At 40.7% G+C, this 25210-nt stretch overlaps 1 protein-coding gene across 4 annotated transcripts in view; it reads left to right on the top strand.

The window, feature by feature from the left end:
• The window catches only part of NSUN6 (NOP2/Sun RNA methyltransferase 6), an 81649-nt gene that overhangs the window by 33126 nt on the left and 23313 nt on the right, over positions 1-25210 (top strand). For all 4 annotated transcript variants that reach the window (XR_004436707.1, XM_033209436.1, XM_033209437.1 and 1 more), the window contains exon 7: positions 10389-10508. Coding sequence is in view for 3 of the 4 variants with exons in the window: in XM_033209436.1 (XP_033065327.1) it covers positions 10389-10508 (120 nt within the window). In the remaining variant the exon portion in view is untranslated. The remainder of the gene's footprint in view (positions 1-10388; positions 10509-25210) is intronic.

Below are 25210 nucleotides of genomic sequence, written 5' to 3'. Positions count from 1 at the left end.
AAACAGTTCACATATTACATTAAATTTCTCAAGTGCTTCTTTGACAATTTCCCAAAAACTCTGTGATCAGTGTTTAGTTAGTATTAGTTGATCTTTTTGTGTTATATCTTCCTTTTCAAATTGGTTCAGGACTACCAGATTCTTAACTGGGTCTTATCCATAAAATCTGAATAGCTTAATTCAGTGCAGACCAGAACCAGGTGATACTCATTTCTCTAAGGAAAATTCTAAAAGAACGTGCAGAACAGTAAGTTTAAGAAGAATGTGGAATTTAAAAAATTTATTATTATCCTTAAATGTTTACATACGTAAAGATTCTCACAGATGGAACAAGTTTCACATTTACATATAATGGTAATACAAAACGCATTTGGAATGTTTCAACAAGTTGCCTTTCTTTTCAGACAAACATACTTGAATATTCAAGTGACTATAAAGTGAATTAAATGACAGTCTCTGAAAGTACATCATGTGAGAGGCATCATCTAAATGGAAGTACTTTTCAATAGTGTTAAATCATTGCAATAGTTGCTGATACTTTAATAACAAATTGAAAATTATTTTTGCTTTTGTCAGTATCCATGCTTTACTTCTCTAATAGCTAAGAAGCTCCTGGTAGCCATAATTAGCAGTTTTCATTTTGTTTTTAGGAATTGATTAACTTAGATCTAATATGGAAGATGCCCAAGCCTTTCACAGGTCTCAGCCAACAAAGGGAGCCTCATTATCTCATAAATTTTATAATGTAATCATGCCATTCACCAAGACTGCAGTACATTTGTATGTATCAAATCACTTGGAAAACTTGTGCTATAGGTACCTAGAGTCTATTCCTGGATTTTTTTTTTTTAATAAAGATTTTTTTCCTACTTTCTCTCATAAGGTTGAAAAGTTTTTATGTTAGAATAATTTCAGAATTACAGAATAGAATTTTAGAATTACAGATTTGCAAAGATAGTCGTTTCTATATACCCTTCACCCAGTTTCTCTTAAGGGTAATATACTACCATGGTACATTTGATAAAACTTAGAAACCAACACTGGTGTGTTACTATGTTATGAATGTTGTGGGCGATAACTCCAAATGCTGTGAATACCACATTACCATAAACTCCAAGTGAATTCAGATTTCACCAGTTTTTCTCATAATGTCCTATTTATGTTCAGGATCCAATCCAGGATCCCACACTGCATTTAATCATGATGTCTCTTCTGGCCTGCGATAGTTGCCCAGTCTTGCCTTGTTTTTAAGACCTTGACAGTTTTGAGACTGAGGTGTTTTGTTGAAAGTCCCTCATTTTGGATTCGTCTAGGCTGGGGTTGTTGGATTTTTGAGAAGAATACCACAGAGATGAAGTGTCTTTATCATATCAGGGGGTACATGATAACCCCCCAGAAATTTTGAGTAGGCCTACAGGAATCTGCTGTTTGTGTATTTCACACTTTTAAGAGTATTGTGATATAGACCCAGATTTGGGAACCATCATACAAAGAAATGTCCACTTCAGTTTTTTTTCTAACATAATGACCAATAATTTTAAAATATTTATTATGCGTCAGGCACTGCGCTGAGCACTTTGAGGCCTTCTGTAATTTCTTTTTTCCCCCCCATCATGTCCATCTCTGATCCAACATTCTCACTTATTCAGTCAACTTTTATTTCTTATATATATTCTTTCCGTTTTGTCATAAGTTGTTTAATAGAATTGTTCCATTTTGGAGAAAGATGTTTTTCTCTCAGGTGCTTCCGTTATTGCTGTAGGCTGAAAGTATCTTTTTATTAGATCTCTGTCATAAGAAAACTTGCTAGAATCCTTAGATTGTACGATATTCCATACTGTTGCACTGCCTTAACATTACTTATTGATGCTGTAAGATGTTTTCCATGTATGCAACAAAGGTTCACATGTAAGCCTCAGAGTGTCACATCTGGAGTCAAACCACAGCCATGTGTCCCTTACTGGTGATGTTTGTTTTGAAAGCCTATCAAGACGCCAGCTGATTTCGCCACAACACATATATTTTTGTTTTCTCCCCCTTGTAACTAATAACCAGTCTGTGGGGAGACACTTTAAGAAATCATTCAAATCCTGTTCCTATTCAAATTTCCCCCTCGATTTTGCATCCATTGATGATTTTTGCCCGAGCTAGTTGTTACTGTTACAAAACAATGATTTTCCAACTTTGTCACTCGGGAATGGGCACTTTAATATAAGAGGCCTCCCTTCTTCCCTTTGCATTTACTTATTTATTAATAGCGTACACTCACAAATTCCTATTTTTTCCATTGTTTATAGTTCATTACTGTATTTAATTATTTTGGTGCTGAAATTATCCCAGATTTGGCCTGTAGGAACCCATTCCCAAATTAATTTTAATCCACATAGTATAAAACAATCTTCCTACACGTTTTTTTTTTTAAGAGACAGAGTCTCTGCCGGGTGCGGTGGCTCATGCCTGTAATCCCAGTACTTTGGGAGGCCGAGGTGGGCAGATCACGAGGTCGGGAGATGGAGACCATCCTGGCTAACACATGAAACGCCGTCTCTACTAAAAATACAAAAAAATTAGCCAGGCGTGGTGGTGGGTGCCTGTAGTCCCAGCTACTTGGGAGGCTGAGGCAGGAGAATGGCGTGAACCTGGGAGGCGGAGCTTGCAGTGAGCCGAGATGGAGCCACTGCACTTCAGCCTGGGTGACAGAGCGAGACACCGTCTCAAAAAAAAAAAAAAAAGAAGAGAGTCTCACTGTGTCACCCAGGCTGGAGTGAAGTGTCACGATCTCGGCTCACTGCAACCTCCCCCTCCCGGGTTTAAGCAATTCTCCTGCCTCAGCTTCCCAAGTAGCTGGGACTACAGACATGCGTCACTACGCCCAGTTAATTTTTGTATTTTTAGTAGAGATGGGATTTCACTATATGTTGGCCAGGCTGGTCTCGAACTCCTGACCTCAGGAGATCCACCTGCCTCAACCTTCCAAAGTGCTAGGATTACAGGTATGAGTCACCATGCCTGGCCTTCCTACACTTTAACGTACAAATATAATAAAAATCTTGTGGGATTTGTTAAAATGCAGATTCTGATTCGTAAGTCTGGAGTGGGTTCTAAGATTCTGTATTTCTAACAGGCTCCCAGGAAATTTGGGTTTCCCTGATTTGTGGGCCACACTTTGAGTAACAAAGCAGTGGGAAGATCTCAGAAGCTTCAGTCTCTAAAACTGAGGAGCGTCCCTTCACATTTTACGTCTTCCTATTATGCTGCTTGATTTTTTGCATAATTTAAATAAATGTGTATTGTGGAAACTTGCTTAGATCCTTGAAGAAGTATAAACATGTAGGTAGAATAATTTTGGGATCATAAGATTTCTTCTCTATCTCACTCTCTGTCTCACCTGTCATCTGGCACATGTAAATGATGATTTTGACAAGTCTGGCAGTGGTGCTATCTCGGCTCACTGCAACCTCTGCCTCCCAGGTTCAGGTGATTCTCCTGCCTCAGCCTCCCGAGTAGCTGAGACTACAGGCATGCGCCACCACGCCCAGCTAATTTTTGTATTTTTAGCAGAGATGAGATTTCATCATGTTGGCCAAGATGGTGTCGATCTCTTGACTTTGTGATCTGCCTGCCTTAATCTCCCAAAGTGCTGGGATTACAGATGTGAGCCACCACGCCCAGCAGTCTGATGCTTTTAAGTTGTGTGTAGTTAGTGCTCAGCTGTTGCTTCTGGCAGCAACTCACTTTCAGCTTATTAAATATAAAAGAAGGATTTCATTGTACTGTTGTTATAATAAAAAGGGCATGCACACAGGTCAGGAGTGCTGTTCTTGCACCTCCACCAATATATGTAAATTCCACTGAGCAGAGAGATCTTATTTACTTTCTTAACTCCAGTGCATAGACCAATGTCTGATATGTAGTAGGCACTCATTACATTTTGTGGAGTAAATGAATAAACCATCTGTCTACTGTTTTGATTCTGTCTTTTACTTATTTTTTTGAGGCAGAGTGGTGTGATCTCAACTCACTGCACCCTCCGCCTCCCAGGTTCAACCAATTCTCATGCCCCAGCCCTCCAAGAAGCTGGATTACAGTCAACCACACCTGGCTAATTTTCATATTTTTAGTAGAGATGGGTTTTGCCATGTTGGCCAGACTGGTCTCGAATTCCTGGCCTCAAGCGATCTGCTTGCCTCGGCTTCCCAAAGGTGTGAGCCACTGCTCCCGACCTAATTCTGAATTTTAAAAGAATTAATAGGCTAGGACTTATGTAGAGGTTGTATACTTTGGTCAGTAAGTGTTGATTAGTCTGATATTAACTTGATAAGCCTCATAAATAACTTTGACTTACCACTTGTAGCTACTTCCTTCTTGAGATGCAATACTATGCAAGAGTAACTGGTGTTTCAAAAAAATGCAGAGACAAATGTATCCCTCACTCATACACCCTCCAACCCACTCAGACTCTGAAAAGACCCAATAGCAAAAAATAGATTTTTCTGGGAGTAGGGAAGAGACTGGACTGCACCAAGGGCTGCCCGGCTGCCCTGTGAGTGTGCAAAACCTACCATAGATTCAGCATGGTAGCTCACACTTGTAATCTCAGCACTTTGGGAGGCCAAGACAGGTGGATCACATGAGGTCAGGAGTTTGAGACCAGCCTGGCCAACATGGTGAAACCCCGTCTCTACTAAAAATACAAAAATTAGCCAGGTGTAGTGGCGTGTACATGTAATCCCAGATACTTGGGAGGCTGAGGGAGAAAGATCACTTGAACCTGGGAGGCAGAGGTTGCAATGAGCTGAGATTGCGCCACTATGCTCCAGCCTGGGTGACAGAGCAAGACTCCATCTCAAAACAAAACAAAGCAAAACAAAATACCCCACCATTGCCGGGAAGGGGCAATTACCTGCCTCACAATGCCGTTCTCCCCCAGCATCTTGATGCATTTGTTTCCTTTTTTTGGTGGAGGGAATGGAGTCTTGGTCTGTCACCCAGGCTGGAGTACAGTGGCACCATCTCGGCTCACTGCAGTCTCTGCCTCCTGGGTTCAAGCAATTCTGCCTCAGCTTCCCAAGCTGGGATTACAGGCGCCTGCCACCACACCCAGCTAATTTTTGTATATTTAGTAGAGACGGGGTTTCACCATGTTGGCCAGGCTGGCCTCGAACTCCTGACCTTGTGATCTGGCAGCCTCAGCCTCACACAGTCCTGGGATTACAGGCGTAAGCCACCCCACCCGGCCTTATTTCCTTTTATAAATAAAATGAGGGCTGCTAGTCCAGGTGGTTTGGAGAATAAAGTCTTTACCTCAACCCCCAAAACTCATCCAGCAGTAATACAGGGAACTTCAGCTCTAGTGACCTGTTTCCTGCTCCTAGCTCTGCTCGTAACTGTTATGTCCGAGCCCAGCCACTTGGTTTTCCTCACTAGAGAAGAAAATTACTCCTGCCACATCTCCGTAAGGAGCTCTGAGGGTAAAGGGAGATGAACATACACTGAAACAATTGGTTCCTTGGAACAAAGGGTTCCAATTGAAATCCAGGTGTTATTCTGGTTTGCTGCTTTCCTGCAGTTCTGCCATTTGAAATCTGGGCCCACAGAGGAATCTGTGACGTAGTTTCATTTTGAACTTAAAATTCTGTTTTTCTTGGCATGTTTCAAAATATCTTTTAAAATACAGGGAAAAAGATACCCAAATCATAAGCTGCATCTTCATGCAAGGTAACATTTTTTATTCTTCCTCAGTAATCTATGCCAGCTTTGATTTAAAGTTGATTTTGTGCTAGGCACTTTGAATATATATTTTCTCAAGCCTGCACTGGTTTATAAGTTAAGAAAACTGATATGGTTTCTTGAATGACATTCAGTAACTGGTTAACTTGAGAAGATGAGGTAGTTCATAAGGTGAGTGGCCAAAGTAGTTACAACTTGAAGAAATCTATCTACTAGGCACAAGAGTTTGGCAGCTAGTAGTCTTTTGTCTTTTGTCTTTTTTCTTTTTTTCTTTTTTTTTTTTGAGACGGAGTTTTGCTCTTTCAGTTATGCCGGAGTACAATGGCATGATCTCCACTCACTACAACCTTCGCCTCCCGGGTTTGAGATTCTCATGCCTTAGCCTCCTGAGTAGCTGGGATTATAGGTGCACACCACCACACCCATCTAATTTTTGTATTTTTAGTAGAGGTAGGGTTTCACCATATTGGCCAGTCTGGTCTCGAACTCCTGACCTCAGGGGATCCACCCACCTCAGCCTCCCAAAGTGTTGGGATTACAGGCATGAGCCATTGCACCGGCCAGGTAGTAGTCTTTTTTCTTTTTTTGTTTTATTGAGGCAGGGTCTCACTTTGTCTCCCAGGCTGAATGTGGTGGTAGGATTATGGCTCATGGCAGCCTTGACCTTCCAGGCTCAAGTGATTTTCCTGCCTCAGCCTCCCAAGGATCTGGTACTATAGGCACGCCGCACTATGCGAAGCCAATTTTTTAATGTTTTTATAGAGATGAGGTCTCACTATGTTGCCCAGGCTGGTCTGGAACCCCTGGCCTGAAGCGGTCCTCCAACCTAGGCCTCTGAAAGTGCTGGGATTACAGGCAATGTGATTACTGAAGTTATTTTACAGGACAGGAGGAAATAATTACATACTTTCTCTTGGAAAAATATTTGGGAAATTTGTGAGGTTTTTTTTCGTTTTGGTTTGGTTTTTGATGCCTCTTGCCTTTTCCTGGAAAACTGTTATCCCCCAAGTCTATACCCTCTGTGGCTTCCAACGGCCAATGCAAAAGCTTCACATTGTGGTGGGGGCTTTTTAGTGGTGTGCGGAGCATATGGTGAGGGGCTAGTGATAAGGGATTATTTTTAATTTTAGCATCTCAAAGTACCCAAACATATTTTGTAAAGTTAATGGAAGTGTTGTACATAATCATTAAAATTACAACTGTACTATATCATTTGGTTTTTCAAAATCAAAAAGGAAACTTTTAATTTGCTTAAACACAATCCACAGAATTAGATGCCCTTCAGTTGAACTAATTGTCTAATAAAGGGTTAACAGTTAAATACAGCAACTGTTTTCAAAGTTATATTCTTGGTTCACTGGAAGAAAAAAATGGTGCCTGAAACTTAATTTTTTAATTGCCTCATTTCTTGTAAACAATTTAAAGAGATTGGACAGTCTAGGGAGCATTAAATAAATGCTCCTGCCTGGCCCTACCGCCTATGGTGACCTTCCTTTTTCTGGGTTAGAGCCTGGGTCAGATGTTTGAAAGCTTTCATAGGTGATTCTAATGTGCAGCTAAGTGGTAATCAGTGCAGTCCAGCAGTGGTGCATGGCTCCATGCACACTAGAATCACTTAGGGTGATTTTAAAACCACTGATGCTCCACTGTTAGAAATTCTGACTTGATTTTACTAGATAAGGCCCATACTTTTCTTCCTAAGCTTACCAGGTGATTATATTGCATAACCAGTGTAAAGAAATATTATAGAGGAAGCTTATAAATTATTTTAAGAAAACTCTGTCACCTGGCACAGTGGCTCACACCTATAATCCCAGCACTTTGGGAGTCCAAGGCAGGAGGATAACTTGAGCCCAGAAGTTTGAGACTAGCCTAGGCAACATACTGCACCCCATCTCCACAGTTGATCTTAGCCAGAAGTCCAAGAAGTGATATAGTGCTACCCCATCTCTACAAAAAATTTAAAAAATTAGCCAGGTGTGGTGGCACATACCTGTAGTCCTAGCTACTCTGGAGACTGACATGGGAGGATTTCTTGAGCCCAAGAGTTCAAGGTGGCAGTGAGCTTTGATTGCACCACTGCACTCCAGCCTGTGTGACAGAGCAAGACCCTATCTCCAAAAATTAACAATAAACCTGCTATTTGAATATTTAATTAAGCCTCATCACATGGGCGGTTTCATATTTTTTCACTTACTACAAATCAGAAAGTTCGTAATATATTTCTTACGTTTGAATGGAAACTTACATAATCTTTGGCCAGTTAATTAATGTTATCATTTTTAGGAGTGAAGCATAGCCAGCTGTCTCTAGATAAAGACTCACCAAATCTTTAGCTGCTTTAAATGTGTATTAGTGTTTTCACCTTTGAGTTCAATGTAACTATTTTTGTAATACATAAAACTTGCTGCCAGGCGTACTGACTCACACCTGTAATCCCAACACTTTGGGAGGCCTAGGTGGGCAGCTCACCTGAGCCCAGGACCATCCTGGGCAACATGGGGAAACCCTGTCTCTACAAAAAAATACAAAGAATTAGCTGAGTGAGGTGATGTGTGCCTGTAGTCCCAGCTATTTGGGAGACTGAGGTGGAAGGATTGATTGAGCCCAGGAGGTTGAGACTTCGGTGAGCCATGATTGTGCCACTGCACTGCAACCTGGGTAACAGAGCCAGACCCTGTCTCAAAAATAACAATGAATAAGTAGAACTTGCTGGATAAACTATGGTAAGTTAAGCTATTTTTAGTGTTTAGCTCTTTGGGTGCCTAAATTGTTTGCATTGATTTTAATGCTTCATATATTCAGAGGAAGAAATTTGCTTGTTTTGAAACTCCTTTCTCACCACTGAGTTTGTTTCAGTGATCTTAGATTCCCTTGAGAATGTTGCAGCCATCTCACAGTTTATTTGTACTTATTTATATATTTTTAGATGGAGTTTTGCTCCTGTTGCCCAGGCTGGAGTGCAACGGCACGATCTCCGCTCACTGCAACCTCCGCCTTTTGGGTTCAAGTGATTTTCTTGCCTCAGCCTTCTGAATAGCTGGGATTACAGGCATGTGCCACCACATCCAGCTAATTTTGTATTTTTAGTAGAGATGGGGTTTCTCCATGTTGGTCAGGCTGGTCTCCAGCTCCCGACCTCAGGTGATCCGCCTGCTTTGGCCTCCCAAACTGCTGGGATTACAGGCATGAGCCACCACGCCTGGCCATCTCACAGTTCTTGAGGATGTACTCATGGATGTATTGTTCAGTCTTTTGTTAAGAATGAATTGAAACCTTTAAGCTTTAAGAGGCACAGTTGGGAGGATCCCAAATTTGAGCCCAGCCTAAGCAAAATAATGAGACTCTGTCTCCAAAATAACCAAATAAATAACTCCATGCTTATTAGACTCTGTTTTTCTTACCAAGTAATTTTAGAAATGAGTTATTTTATGATACTATTCCATCTGTTTTATTCAAGGCTGTCATTCTATAGTAAGTAGTCCTTATATAATTAATACTAATAACAAATTAATGATTTAATATGACTTACTGCTATAGATGAGGTATGTTCTGGTCGTATAATCTCATAATATATTTTTAGGTGCCAGTCAGAAACAGCCAGCTTTGGGGTTTTTTTGTTGTTGTTGTTTGTTTGTTACATTTTAATTCATTTCCTATTGAAATGTGGTGGAGGCAGCGACCCAAACATGCCTTTTGGATGATTTAGCAGCATAAAACAAGGCGTCTTAAATGAGAGTTAGATGACAAGGTGGCCAAAATGGCAAAGTTATATTCTTGGTTAACTGGAAGAAACCAGTTATTTAATATTTATGTGTTCCCAAGTGGAGTTTAAATTATTAAAGTGAACAGTGCTGAGATTGAAGTACTCTCAGATGGTATGCCAATATGAAAATGGCATGCTTTTGTACAAAAATGTTGAGTAGTGACCACTGAGACCAAAATTTTGTACGTTTTTTGGGAAAAAGATCCAGAGGGGTCGTGTAATTTTAGAGGTCTCTGGCTTCCAAAATAGTGAGAACCATTGGGATTCAGAAAAGGAAATAATGTGGGTTATTTATTTATTTATTTTTGCTGGTACCCAAAATACTGATAAGGCAGAAACCCTGAGTTGAGTGAAAAGTGTGTCATGTATGTTTTTGTGCAGGTGGTTTGTGTGGAAGTCCTGGGAGATCATAGGATATTCTAGGAAATTGTGAATTTCCTAACCTGAGTATGTTTATGAAAACCATCCTCAGCCAGGCACGGTGGCTCAAGCCTGTAATCCCAGCACTTTGGGAGGCCGAGACGGGCGGATCACGAGGTCAGGAGATCGAGACCATCCTGGCTAACACTGTGAAACCCCATCTCTACTAAAAAATACAAAAAACTAGCCGGGCGAGGTGGCGGGCGCCTGTAGTCCCAGCTACTTGGGAGGCTGAGGCAGGAGAATGGCGTAAACCCGGGAGGCGGAGCTTGCAGTGAGCTGAGATCCAGCCACTGCACTCCAGCCTGGGCGACAGAGTGAGACTCCGTCTCAAAAAAAAAACAAAGAAAACCATCTTCTTGGCAGACGTGAGGATGCTGTAGTGGATTACCCCCAAAAGGTTCTTTATATTCTCTGGTTCTCAGAAATGCTTTAGGATTATTGATAATCAATTACATTTTTTTCCTTGTAGAATTTGCCATCTGCCTTAGTAACTCATGTACTAAATCCTCAACCTGGAGAGAAGATTCTAGACTTGTGTGCAGCACCTGGAGGGAAAACAACACACATTGCAGCACTAATGCATGATCAGGTGAGACCATCTTCACAGCAAAACCACTCTCAAAGTAGTGTATATTTCACAGTGTGTAATTTCTGAAACATAGAGCATTCACTGTCTCATTTAGTTCAGATTCAGCCAAAATGAAAACTATTCAGTTATATCAGTCACTACATACTAAGCTCAGTAGACAATGATCATTTATGAAGTCTGCCTCAAGACCTTCTTGAATTTTACAATTTCCTAATATGATTATAGACTTCTGTTATAAAATTAAATTTAATACATTTAGAGATTATTTCATATTCTTATAAGATTTAGTACTTGTTTAAACTATTAATATATATTCTGCCATTAAAATCTAATTTCACAGTACATTATCAAAGTGTGAAATATGTGTATATTAAGATATATAAACATAGTTCTATAATACAGAAACATACACATACATATAGAATATTTGCTATTTAAAGTTATCATTTTGGTCTAAGAAATATCTCTAATAGAAAAGGATATTTTTTAAATACTGAGAATGAGAATCAAAAAAGAGAAAAGGATATTTGTTGTTTAAATTTTGAGGAATGTAATACTCATTAGAGAGGATATGCCTGTCTGCTTATTTATACTGTTTTTTGCCTGAAAAGAATTTAAGGTGGTAACAAAAACTCTTGAAGGAAAAATGCATTAAATACCACTAGGGCCTAAAATAAAGCACCTGAAATAAGAAGAGTTGATTTTGTGGAGTTGCAATGTTTAATGCAAATCGTTTTTCAGTTTATATGGAAGATTAAAGATTGATCATGATAGGAATTGAGAAAGTGTTAATTCTCCACTAAATTATGGCATATTTATTGTATTTGCTTAAAGGTAATTATTCATAGAGATTTGATTCCCTCTTAGTAAAAAAGTCTTTCCAAAGGGAGTCTGGATATTATAGGTATATCAGTTTTCTGTTGGTTTTATGATGTGTGAAGACACAAAATTGTGGCGGCATAAAACTAAACATTTTGGGGGCTCAGGAGTCTGTGGGTTTCAGCTGATCGCTGCTGGGCTCATGTATGGACTGGTCAGCTGCAGGTGAATTAGATGTTTTTGATGATCTCGGCTGGGCCCGTTCACCTGGGCTTGGATGGGTGTTGGCTCATCTAAAGTGACCTCAGCTGAGACGACAAGGATGCCCTGCCTCTGGCCAATGTGTAGGTTCTCCTCTGGCTAGGACCAGCAGACTAGCCAAGCAGAGGGCAATAGTTGGGGGCTGGTGATGGCAGAGAGCAAAACAGAGCAAGTCCAGCTCTTCAAGTGCTTTTCATGGTATTAAAAAATATCTGTTTACATCACATTTACTGTCATCCTGTTTATTGGCCAAAACAAATCACATGGCTGAATCCAATCAGAGTGGCAGCATATTGGGTATTGCAGGATTATCTAGTGAAGGAGGAATGTACATTCAAAGTTGAAGAATTGAGGCTATGTAGGCAGTCAGCCACAGTGGGGCAGCAATGCAGCCACAAACAACCAGAATAGAAATATTTGAGCCAGAATTGGATTACGAGGTTAAGAAATCGAGACCATCCTGGTCAACAACATGTGAAACCCCGTCTGTATTAAAAATACAAAAAAAAAAGTAGCTGGGCATGGTGGCATGTGCCTGTAGTCCCAGCTACTTGGGAGGCTGAGGCAGCAGAATTGCTTGAACCTGGGAGGCAGAGGTTGCAGTGAGCCAAGATTGTGCCACTGCACTCCAGCCTTGCAACAGAGTGAGACTCCATCTCAAAAGAAAAAAAAAATTTTTGAGCCAAAAATGAATCCTAAATTTAGTTGCTGCTTTTGTTATTTGTTTAGTAGGTAAAGAAATCTTTTATGACTGCAGCCTCCAGGCTTGTAGTTTTATAAAAGTAGCCTTCAGCTAGTTTCTCTTTTACTGTGTAATATGTTTGAACCTTATTCTAATTGTTGACCACTTTTCGAGCTCAGATCACTTTAAATGGTTTTCCTGCTCATCAAGGTATTAATTGAAAGTGTCTATCACTAAACCTAGTAGTATTTGAGGAATATTTACAAATTTTCTGCACTGTAGGCTATGCCATTGCTGCATATGGCATACAAGGGCAGTGTAAAAGAAAGGGGAAAAAAAGCAAGAAAATACATAGAAGAGTCATTCTCACTGTATTTGCAATTTCATTTCTTTTTTTTTTTTTTTTTTTTTTTTTTTTTTGAGACGGAGTCTTGCTCTGCCGCCCAGGCTGGAGTGCTGTGGCCGGATCTCAGCTCACTGCAAGCTCCGCCTCCTGGATTTAAGCCATTCTCCTGCCTCAGCCTCCCGAGTTGCTGGGACTACAGGCGCCCGTCACTGCGCCCGGCTTGTTTTTTGTATTTTTTAGTAGAGACGGGGTTTCACCGTGTTAGCCAGGATGGTCTCGATCTCCTGACCTCGTGATCCGCCCGTCTCGGCCTCCCAAAGTGCTGGGATTACAGGCTTGAGCCACCGCGCCCGGCCGCAATTTCATTTCATAGTATGTTTTAAAATATATGAATGTCACAAGGCTTTCTTTCTTTCTTTCTCCCTTTCTCTCTTTCTCTCTTTCTCTCTTTCTTACTTTGTTCTGTCTTGCTCTGTCGCTCCGGCTGGAGTGCACTGTGGCCCAATCTTGGCCTTACTGCAACCTCCGCCTCCCAAGTTCCAGTGATTCTCATGCCTCAGCCTCCCAAGTAGTGGGAATTACAGGCACACACCACCATGCCCGAATAATTTTTGTATTTTTAGTAGAGACAGGGTTTCACCATGTTGGTCAGGCTGGTTTCAAACTCCTGGCTTCAAGTGATCTGCCTGCCTCAACCTCCCAAAGTGCTGGGATTACAGGCATGAGCCACTGCACCCAGCCCACAATGCATTCTTAAAATTTTGGCTTTTTTTTTTTTTTTTTTTTGAGATGGAGTCTTACTCACACCCAGGCTGGAGTGCAGTGGCCAGCTCTGCCTCCCGGGTTTATGTCATTCTCCTGCCTCAGCCTCCCGGGTAGCTGGGACTACAGGCGCCTGCCACCTTGCCCGGCTAGTTTTTTGTATTTTTTAGTAGAGACAGGGTTTCACCAGGTTAGCCAGGATGGTCTCGATCTCCTGACCTCGTGATCCGCCCGTCTCGGCCTCCCAAAGTGCTGGGATTACAGGCTTGAGCCATCGTGCCTGGCCTTTTTTTTTTTTTTTTTTAATTGTGCTTTAAGTTCTGCAATACACCTGCATAATGTGCAGGTTTGTTACATAGGTATACATGTGCCATGGTGGTTAGCTGTACCTATCAACCTGTTATCTAGGTTTTATGCCCCACATGCTTTAGGTATTTGTCCTAATGCTATCCCTCCCCTTGCCTCCAACCCTCCGACAGGTCCCCGTGTGTGATAGTCCCCTCCCTGTGTCCATGTGTTCTCATTGTTCAGCTCCCACTTGTGAGGGAGAACATGCAGTGTTTGGTTTTCTGTTCCTGTGTTAGTTTGCTGAGAATGATAGCTTCCATCTTAATCCATGTCCCTGCAAAGGACAGGAACTCATTGTTTTTTATGCTTGCTTAGTATTCGTGGTGTATATGTGCCACATTTTCTTTATTCAGTCTGTCATTGATGGGCATTTGGGTTAGTTCTATGTCTTTGCTATTGTGAATAGTGCTGCAGTAAACATACGTGTGCATGTGTCTTTATAGTAGAATGATTTATAATCCTTTGGGTATATGTCCAGTAATGGGATTGCTGGGTCAAATGGTATTTCTGGTTCTAGATCCTTGAGGAATCGCCGCACTGTCTTCCACAGTGGTTGAACTAATTTACAATCCCATCAACAGTGTAAAAGCATTCCTATTTCTCCACATCCTCTCCAGCACCTGTTGTTTCCTGACTTTTTAATTGACATTCTAACTGGTGTGAGATGGTATCTCATTGTGGTTTTGATTTGCATTACTCTAATGACCAGTGATGATCAGCATTTTTTCATGTGTCTGTTGACTGCATAAATGTCGTCTTTTGAGAAATGTCTGTTCATATCCTTCGTCCACTTTTTGATGGTTTTTTTTTTCTTGTAAATTTAAATTCCTTGTAGATTCTGAATATTAGACCTTTGTCAGATGGGTAGATTGCAAAAATTTTCTCCCATTCTATAGGTTGCCTGTTCACTCCAATGATAGTTTCTTTAGCTGTGCAGAAGCTCTTTAGTTTAATCAGATCCCATTTGTGAATTTTGGCTTTTGTTGCCATTGCTTTTGGTCATGAAGTTTTTTCCTATGCCTACATCCTGAATGGTATTGCCTAGGTTTTCTTCTAGGATTTTTATGGTTTTGGGTATTACATTTAAGTCTTTAATCCATCTTGAGTTAATACTTGTGTAAGGAAGGGGTCCAGTTTCTGTTTTCTGCATATGGACAGCCAGTTTTCCCAGCACCATTTATTAAGTAGGGAATTCTCTCACCATTGCTTGTTTTTGTCAGGTTTGTCAAAGATCTGATGGTTGTAGATGTGTGTTGTTATTTCTGAGGTCTCTGTTCTGTTCTATTGGTCTATATATCTGTTTTGGTATGAGTACCATGCTGTTTTGGTTACTGTAGCCTTGTAGTATAGTTTGAATTTAGGTAGTGTGATACCTCCATTGTTGTTCTTTTTGCTTAGGATTGTCTTGGCTATATGGGCCCTTTTTTGGTTCCATATGAAGTTTAAAGTAGTTTTTTTCTAATTCTGCTAAGAAAGTCAGTTGTTGCTTGATGGAATAGCATTGACTCTATAAATTACTTTGGGCATTATGGCCAAATTTCACATTATTTTCACATTATTGATTCTTCCTATCCATGAGCGTGGAATTTGTTTCCATTTGTTTGTGTCCTCACTTATTTCCGTGAACAGTGGTTTGTAGTTCTCCTTGAAGAGGTCCTTCATGTCCCTTGTAAGTTGTATTTCTAGGTGTTTTATTCTCTTTGTAGCAATTGTGAATGGGAGTTCACTCATGATTTGGCTCTCTGCTTGCCTGTTGGGTGGTGTAAAGGAATGCTTGTGATTTTTGCACACTGATTTTGTATCCTGAGACTGCTGAAGTTACTTATCAGCTTACAGAGTTTTTGGGCTGAGACGATGGGGTTTTCTACATATACAGTTATGTCGTCTGCAGACAGAGACAACTTGACTTCCTCTCTTCCTATTTGAATACCCTTTATTTCTTTCTCTTGCCTGATTAGCCTGGCCAGAGCTTCCAATACTGTGTTGAATAGGAGTGGTGAGAGAGGGCATCCTTGTCTCCTGCTAGTTTTCAAAGGGAATGCTTCCAGCTTTTGCCCATTCAGTATGATATTGGCTATGGGTTTCTCACAAAGAGCTCTCATTATTTTGAGATGTTTCATCAATACCTAGTTTATTGAGAGTTTTTAACATGAAGAGATATTGAATTTTATCAAAGGCCTTTTCTGTATCTATTGAGATAATCATGTGGGATTACGTTTATTGATTTGAGTATGTTGAAGCAGCCTTGCATCCCTGGGATGAAGCTGACTTGATTATGGTGAATAAGCTCTTTGATGTACTGCTGGATCCGGTTTGCCAATATTCTATTGGGGATTTTTGCATCGATATTCATTAAGGATATTCACCTGAAATTTTCTTGTTTTGTTGTGTCTCTGCCAGGTTTTGGTATCAGGATGATGCTGGCCTCTTAAAATGAGTTAGGAATCATTTTCTATTGTTTGGAATCATTTCAGAAGAAATGGTACCAGCTTCTGTTGGTACCTCTGATAGAATTTGGTTATGAATCCATCTGGTCCTGGGCTTTTTTTGGTTGGTGGGCTATTACCGACTCAATTTCAGAACTTGTTATTGATCTATTCAGGAATTTGACTTCTTCCTGGTTTAGTTTTGGAAGGGTGTATGTGTCCAGGAATTTATCCATTTCTTCTAGATTTTCTAGGTTATTTGCATGGAGATGTTTATAGTATTCTCTGATGGCAGTTTATATTTCCGTGGAATCAGTGGTGATATCCCCTTTATCATTTTTTATTGTGTGTGATTCTTCTCTCTTTTCTTCTGTATTAGTCTAGCTAATGGTCTATTTTGTTAATCTTTTCAAAAAACCAGCTCCTGGATTCATTGATTCTTTGAAGGGTTTTTCACGTCTCTATCTCCTTCATTTCTGCTCTTAGTTGTTTCTTGTTTTCTGCTAGCTTTTGTTGGCTCTTGCTCCTCTACTTCTTTTAATTGTGATGTTTGGGTGTTGATTTCAGATCTTTCCAGCTTTCTGATGTGGGCATTTAAATTTCCTTCTTAACACTGATTTAACTGTGTCCCAGAGATTCTGGTACATTGTCTCTTTGTTCTCATTTGTTTCAAATAACTTCTTTATTTCTGCCTTAATTTTGTTATTTACCCAGTAGTCATTCAGGAGCAAGTTGTTCAATTTCCATGTAGTTGTGCAGTTTTAAGTGAGTTTCTTTTCCTTTTTTTTTTTTTTTAATTATACTTTAAGTTCTAGGGTACATGTGCACAACATGCAGGTTTGTTACATATACATACATGTGCCATGTTGGTGTGCTGCACCCATTAACTCATCATTTACATTAGGTATATCTCCTAATGCTATCCCTCCCCCCTACCTCCTCCCCACAATAGGACCCGGTGTGTGATGCTCCCCTTCCTGTGTCCAGGTGATCTCATTGTTCAATTCCCACCTATGAGTGAGAACGTGCGGTGTTTGGTTTTCTGTTCTTGCGATAGTTTGCTGAGAATGATGGTTTCCAGCTGCATCCATATCCCTACAAAGGACATGAACTAATCCTTTTTTATGGCTGCATAGTATTCCATGGTGTATATGTGCCACATTTTCTTAATCCAGTCTATCCCTGATGGACATTTGGATTGATTCCAAGTCTTTGCTATTGTGAATAGTGCCACAATAAACATACGTGTGCATGTGTCTTTATAGCAGCATGACTTACAATCCTTTGGGTATATACCCAGTAATGGGATGGCTGGGTCCAATGGTATTTCTAGTTCTAGATCCTTGAGGAATCGCCACACTATTTTCCACAATGGTTGAACTAGTTTGCAGTCCCACCAACAGTGTAAAAAGTGTTCCTATTTCTCCACATCCTCTCCAGCACCTGTTGTTTCCTGATTTTTTTAATGATTGCCATTCTAACTGGTGTGAGATGGTATCTCATTGTGGTTTTGATTTGCATTTCTCTGATGGCCAGTGATGATGAGCATTTTTTCATGTGTCTGTTGGCTGTATGAATGTCTCTTTTGAGAAGTATCTATTCATATCCTTTGCCCACTTTTCGATGGGGTGATTTTTTTCTTGTAAATTTGTTTGAGTTCTTTATAGTTCCTGGATATTAGCCCTTTGTCAGATGAGTAGATTGCAAAAATTTTCTCCCATTTTGTAGGTTGCCTGTTCACTCTGATGGTAGTTTCTTTTGCTGTGCAGAAGCTCTTTAGTTTAATTAGATCCCAGAAGTCAATTTTGACTTTTGATGCCATTGCTTTTGGTGTTTTAGACATGAAGTCCTTGCCCATGCCTATGTCCTGAATGGTATTCCCTAGGTTTTCTTCTAGGGTTTTTATGGTTTTAGGTCTAACATTTAAGTCTCTAATCCATCTTGAATTAATTTTCGTATAAGGAGCAAGGAAAGGATCCAGTCTCAGCTTTCTACATATGGCTAGCCAATTTTCCCAGCACCATTTATTAAATAGGGAATCCTTTCCCCATTTCTTGTTTTTCTCATGTTTGTCAAAGATCAGATGACTGTAGATGTGTGGTATTATTTCTGAAGGCTCTGTTCTGTTCCATTGGTCTATATCTCTGTTTTGGTACCAGTACCATGCTGTTTTGGTTACTGTAGCCTTGTAGTATAGTTTGAAGTCAGGTAGTGTGATGCCTTCAGCTTTGTTCTTTTTGCTTAGGATTGTCTTGGCAATGCGGGCTCTTTTTTGGTTCCATATGAACTTTAAAGTAGTTTTTTCCAATTCTGTGAAGAAAGTCATTGGTAGCTTGATGGGGATGGCATTGAATCTATAAATTACCTTGGGCAGTATGGCCATTTTCACAATATTGATTCTTCCTATCCATGAGCATGGTATGTTCTTCCATTTGTAAGTGTCCTCTTTTATTTCACTGAGCAGTGGTTTGTAGTTCTCCTTGAAGAGGTCCTTTACATCCCTTGTAAGTTGGATTCCTAGGTATTTTATTCTCTTTGAAGCTATTGTGAATGGGAGTTCATTCATGATTTGGCTCTCTGTTTGTCTGTTACTGGTGTATAAGAGTGCTTGTGATTTTTGCACATTGATTTTGTATCCTGAGACTTTGCTGAAGTTGCTTATCAGCTTAGGAGATTTTGGGCTGAGACAATAGGGTTTTCTAAATATACAATCATGTCATCTGCAACAGGGACAATTTGACTTCTTCTTTTCCTAACTGAACACCCTTGATTTCTTTCTCTTGCCTGACTGCCCTAGCCAGAACTTCCAACACTATGTTGAATAGGAGTGGTGAGAGAGGGCATCCCTGTCTTGTGCCAGTTTTCAAAGGGAATGCTTCCAGTTTTTGCCCATTCAGTATGATATTAGCTGTGGGTTTGTCATAAATCGCTCTTATTATTTTGAGATACGTTCCATCAATACTGAATTTATTGAGAGTTTTTAACATGAAGGGCTGTTGAATTTTGTCAAAGGCCTTTTCTGCATCTATTGAGATAACCATGTGGTTTTTGTCTTTGGTTCTGTTTATATGCTGGATTACATTTATTGATTTGTGTATGTTGAACCAGCCTTGCATCCCATGGATGATCATGGTGGATAAGCTTTTGGATGTGCTGCTGAATTCGGTTTGCCAGTATTTTATTGAGGATTTTTGCATCTATGTTCATCAAGGATATTGGTCTAAAATTCTCTTTTTTTTGTTGTGTCTCTGCCAGGCTTTGGTATCAGGATGATGTTGGCCTCATAAAATGAGTTAGGGAGGATTCCCTTTTTTTCTGTTGATTGGAATAATTTCAGAAGGAATGGTACCATCTCCTCCTTGTACATCTGGTAGAATTCGGCTGTGAATCTGTCTGGTCCTGGACTTTTTTTGGTTGGTAGGCTATTAATGATTGCCTCAATTTCAGAGTCTGCTATTGGTCTATTCAGGGATTCAACTTCTTCCTGGTTTAGTCTTGGGAGAGTGTAAGTGTCCAGGAAATTATCCATTTCTTCTAGGTTTTCTAGTTTATTTGCGTAGAGGTGTTTATAGTATTCTCTGATGGTAGTTTGTATTTCTGTAGAGTCGGTAGTGATATCCCCTTTATGATTTTTTATTGTGTCTATTTGATTCTTCTCTCTTTTCCTTATTAGTCTTGCTAGCCGCCTATCAATTTTATTGATCTTTTCAAAAAACCACCTCCTGGATTCATTGATTTTTTGGAGGGTTTTTTGCATCTCTGTCTCCTTTAGTTCTGCTCTGATCTTAGTTATTTCTTGCCTTCTCCTAGCTTTTGAATGTGTTTGCTCTTGCTTCTCTAGTTCTTTTAATTGTGATGTTAGGGTGTTGATCTTAGATCTTTCCTGCTTTCTATTGTGGGCATTTAGTGCTATAAATTTCCCTCTACACACTGCTTTAAATGTGTCCCAGAGATTCTGGTTTGTTGTATCTTTCTTCTCATTGGTTTCAAAGAACATCTTTATTTCTGCCTTCATTTCGTTATGTACCCAGTAGTCATTCAGGAGCAGGTTGTTCAGTTTCCACGTAGTTGAGCGGTTTTGATTGATTTTCTTAGTCCTGAGTTCTAGTTTAATTGCACTGTGGTCTGAGAGACAGTTTGTTATAATTTCTGTTCTTTTACATTTGCTGAGGAGTGCTTTACTTCCAACTATGTGGTCAATTTTGGAATAAGTGCAATGTGGTGCTGAGAAGAATGTATATTCTGTTGATTTGGGGTGGAGAGTTCTGTAGATGTGTGTTAGGTCCGCTTGGTGCAGAGTTGAGTTCAATTCCTGGATATCCTTGTTAACTTTTTGTCTCATTGATCTGTCTCATGTTGACAGTGAGGTGTTAAAGTCTCCCATTATTATTGTATGGGAGTCTAAGTCTCTTTGTAAGTCTCTAAGGACTTGCTTTATGAATGTGGGTGCTCCTGTATTGGGTGCATATATATTTAGGATAGTTAGCCCTTCCTGATGAATTGATCCCTTTACCATTATGTGATGGCCTTCTTTGTCTCTTTTGATCTTTGATGGTTTAAAGTGTGTTTTATCAGAGACCTGCTTTTTTTTTGTTTTCCATTTGCTTAGTAGATCTTCCTCCACTCCTTTATTTTGAGCCTATGTGTGTCTCTGCATGTGACATGGGTCTCCTGAATACAGCAAACAGATGGGTCTTGACTCTTTATCCAATTTGCCAGTCTGTGTCTTTCAGTTGGACCATTTAGTCTATTTACATTTAAGGTTAATGTTGTTATGTGTGAACTTGATCCTGTTTGTATGATATTAGCTGGTTATTTTGCTCACTAGTTGATGCAGTTTTTTCCTAGCATCGATGGACTTTACATTTTGACATGTTTTTGCAATGGCTGGTACCTGTTGTTCCTTCCCATGTTTAGTGCTTCCTTCAGGATCTCTTGTAGGGCAGGCCTGGTGGTGACAAAATCTCTAAGCATTTGCTTGTCTGTAAAGGATTTTCTTTCTCCTTCACTTATGAAACTTAGTTTGGCTGGATATGAAATTCTGGGTTGAAAATTCTTTTCTTTAAGAATGTTGAATATTGGCCCCTACTCTCTTCTGTCTTGGAGAGTTTCTGCCGAGAGATCTGCTGTTAGTCTGATGGGCTTCCCTTTATGTGTAAGCTGACCTTTCTCTCTGGCTGCCCTTAACATTTTTTCCTTCATTTCAATTTTGGTGAATCTGACAATTATGTGTCTTGGAGTTGCTCTTCTCAAGGAGTATCTTTGTGGCGTTCTCTGTATTTCTTGAATTTGAATGTTGGCCTGCCTTACTACGTTGGGGAAATTCTCCTGGATGATATCCTGCAGAGTGTTTTCCAACTTGGTTCCATTTTCCCCATGACTTTCAGGCACACCAATCAGACATAGATTTGGTGTTTTTACATAATCCCATACTTCTTGAAGGCTTTGTTCATTTCTTTTTACTCTTTTTTCTCCACACTTCTCTTCTCGCTTCATTTCATTCATTTGATCTTCAATCGCTTTCTTCCAGTTGATCGAGTCAGTTACTGAAGCTTGTGCATTTGTCACATATTTCTCGTGTCATGGTTTTCGTCTCTTTCAGTTCTTTTAAGGTCTTCTCTGCATTGATTATTCTAGTTATACATTCACCCATTCTTTTTTCAAGGTTTTTAGTTTCTTTGCGCTGGTGACGTAGTTCCTCCTTTAGCTCTGAGAAATTTGATCGACTGAAGCCTTCTTCTCTCAACTCGTCAAAGTCATTCTCCGTCCAGCTTTGTTCCATTGCTGGCGATGAGCTGTGTTACTTTGAGGGGGGAGATGCACTCTGATTTTTTGAATTTCCAACTTTTCTGCCCTGCTTTTCCCCCATCTTTGTGGTTTTATCTGCCTTTGGTCTTTGATGATGGTGACATACTGATGGGGTTTTGGTGTGGGTGTCCTTTCTGTTTGTTAGTTTTCCTTCTAACAGTCAGGACGCTCAGCTGTAGGTCTGTTGGAGTTTGCTTGAGGTCCACTCCAGACCCTGTTTGCCTGGTTATCAGCAGCGAAGGCTGCAAAAGATGGAATATTGCTGCACAGTGAGTTTTGCTATCTGATTCTCACTCTGGAAGCTTCGTCTCAGGGGTGTACCCTGCTGTGTGAGGTGTGAGGTGTTGGTCTGCACCTAGTTGGGGATGTCTCCCAGTTAGGCTACTCAGGGGTCAGGGACCCACGTGAGCAGACAGTCTGTCTGTTCTCAGATCTCAACCTCTGTGCTGGGAGATCCACTGCTGTCTTTAAAGCTATCAGACAGGGGCATTTACCTCTGCCGAGGTTTCTGCTGCTTTTTGTTTAGCTATGCCCTGTCCCCAGAAGAGGAGCTACAGAGGCAGGCTGACCTCCTTGAGCTGCGGTGGGCCTCACCCAATTCGAGCATCCTGGTGTCTTCGTTTACCCACTTAAGCCTCAGCAATGACGGGCGTCCCTCCCTCAGCCTCAGTGCCGCCTTGCAGTTAGATCTCAGACTGCTTTGCTAGCAATGAGGGAGGCTTCGTGGGCCTGGGACCCTCCGGGCAAGGTGTGGGATATAATCTCCTGGTGTGCTGTTTGCTAAGACCCTTGGTAAAGCGCAGTATTAGGGTGGGAGTTACCCAGTTTTCCAGGTGTTGTCTGTCTCAGTTTCCCTTGGCTAGGAAAAGGGATCCCCTTCCCCCTTGTGCTTCCCAGGTGAGGCAATGCCTTGCCCTGTTTCAGCTCTCGCTGGTCGGGCTGCACCAGCTGACCAGCACCAATTGTCCGGCACTCCCCAGTGAGATGAACCCAGGACCTCAGTTGAAAATGCAGAAGTCACTCGTCTTCTGTGTCACTCACGCTGGGAGCTGGAGGCTGGGGCTGTTCCTATTCGGCCATCTTGGGCATGCCCCCTTGAGTGAGTTTCTTAATCCTGAGTTCTAATTTGATTGCACTGTGGTCCGAGAGACTGTTATGATTTCCATTCTTTTGCATTTGCTGAGGAGTGTTTTACTTCCAGTTATGTGGTTGATTTTAGAGTAAGTGCCATGTGGCACTGAGAAGAAGGTATATTCTGTTGATTTGGGGTGGAGAGTTCGGTAGATGTCTATTAGGTTCACTTGATCCAGAGATGAGTTTAAGTCCTGAATATCCTTGTTAATTTTCTGTCTCATTGATCTAATATTAACAGTAGGGTGTTAAAGTCTCCCACTATTATTGTGTGGGAGTCTAAGTCTCTTTGTAGGTCTCTAAGAACTTATTTTATGAATCTGGGTGCTCCTGTATTGGTTGCATATATGTTTAGGATAGTTACCTCTTCTTGTTGCATTGACCCCTTTATCGTTATGTAATGCCCTTCTTTGTCTTTTTTGATATTTGTTGGTTTAAAGTCTCTTTTACTAGAGACTAGGATAGCAACCCATACTTTTTTTTTGCTTTCCATTTACTTGGTAAATATTCCTCCATTCCTTTATTTTGAGCCTGTGTGTGTCTTTGTACATGAGGTGGGTCTTGACTCTTTATACAATTTGCCAGGCTTTGTCTTTTAATTAAGGCCTTTAATCATTTACATTTAAAGTTAATATGGTTAGGTGTGAATTTGATGCTGTCGTCATGATGCTAGCTCATTATTTTGCACATTAGTTGATGCAGTTTCTTCATAGTGTCATTGGTCTTTATATTTTGGTGTTTTTTTGCAGTGGCTGTTACTGGTTTTCCCTTTCTATATTTAGTGCTTCCTTCAGGAGCTCTTGTAAGGCAGGTCTGGTGGTGACAAAATCCCTCAGCATTTGCTTGCCTGGAAAGGATTTTATTTATTTTTTTTTTTTGAGACGGAGTCTCACTCTATCGCCCAGGCTGGAGTGCAGTGGCCGGATCTCAGCTCACTGCAAGCTCCGCCTCCCGGGTTCACGCCATTCTCCTGCCTCAGCCTCCCGAGTAGCTGGGACTACAGGCGCCCACCACCTCGCCCAGCTAGTTTTTTGTATTTTTTAGTAGAGACGGGGTTTCACGGTGTTAGCCAGGATAGTCTTGATCTCCTGACCTCGTGATCCGCCCGTCTCGGCCTCCCAAAGTGCTGGGATTACAGGCTTGAGCCACCGCGCCCGGCCGAATTTTATTTCTCCTTTGCTTATGAGGCTTAATTTGGCTGGATGTGAAATTCTGGGTTGAAAACTCTTTTCTTTGAGAATGTTGAATATTCACCCCCATTCTATTTTGGCTTATAGGGTTTCTGCAGAGATATCTGCTGTTAGTCTGATGGGCTTCCCTTTGTAGGTGACCTGACCTTTCTGGCTGCCCTTAACCTTTGTTTCAACCTTGGAAAATCTGATTATGTGTCTTGGGGTTGCTCTTCTCGAGGGGTGTCTTAGTGGTGTTCCCTGTATTTTTTGAATTTGAATGTGGGCCTGTCTTGCTTGGTTGGGGAAGTTCTTCTGGATAATATCCTAAAGTGTGTTTTCCGACTTGGTCCATTCTCCCTGTCACTTTCAGGTATGCCAGTCAATTATGGCTTTGGTCTTTACACGTAGTCCCATATTTCTTGGAAGATTTGTTTGTTCCTTTTCATTCTTTTTTCTCTAATCTTGTCTTTATGCCTTATTTCAGCAAGGCATAAATAGTCTCTGATGTCGTTCCACTTGATCGATTTGTTTATTGATACTTGTGTATGCTTCAAGAAGTTCTCGTGCTGTGTTTTTCAGCTCCATCAGGTCATTTATGTTCCTCTCTAAACCGGTTATTTCAGTTAGCCATTCCTGTAACCTTTTATCAAGGTTCTTAGCTTCCTTGCGTTGGGTTAGAACATGCTTGTTTAGCTCGGAGAAGTATGTTATTACCCACCTTCTGAAGCCTACTTCTGTCAGTTTGTCAATCTCATTCTCTGTCCAGTTTTGTTCCCTTGCTGGAGAGAAGTTGCGATTATTTGGAGAAGAGGCATTCTGGTTTTTGGAATCTTCAGCATTTTTGTACTGGTTTTTCCTCATCTTCATGGATTTATATACCTTTGATCTTTGAGGCTGATGACCTTTGGATGGGATTGTTGTGTGGGGTCTTTTTTGTTGATATTGTT

Source organism: Trachypithecus francoisi, unplaced genomic scaffold (genome assembly GCF_009764315.1).
Source record: "Trachypithecus francoisi isolate TF-2019V2 unplaced genomic scaffold, Tfra_2.0 Lachesis_group9, whole genome shotgun sequence".
NCBI lineage: Eukaryota > Metazoa > Chordata > Mammalia > Primates > Cercopithecidae > Trachypithecus > Trachypithecus francoisi.
Note: the sequence above shows the minus strand (reverse complement) of the source record. Positions and strands in the feature narration are given on the sequence as shown.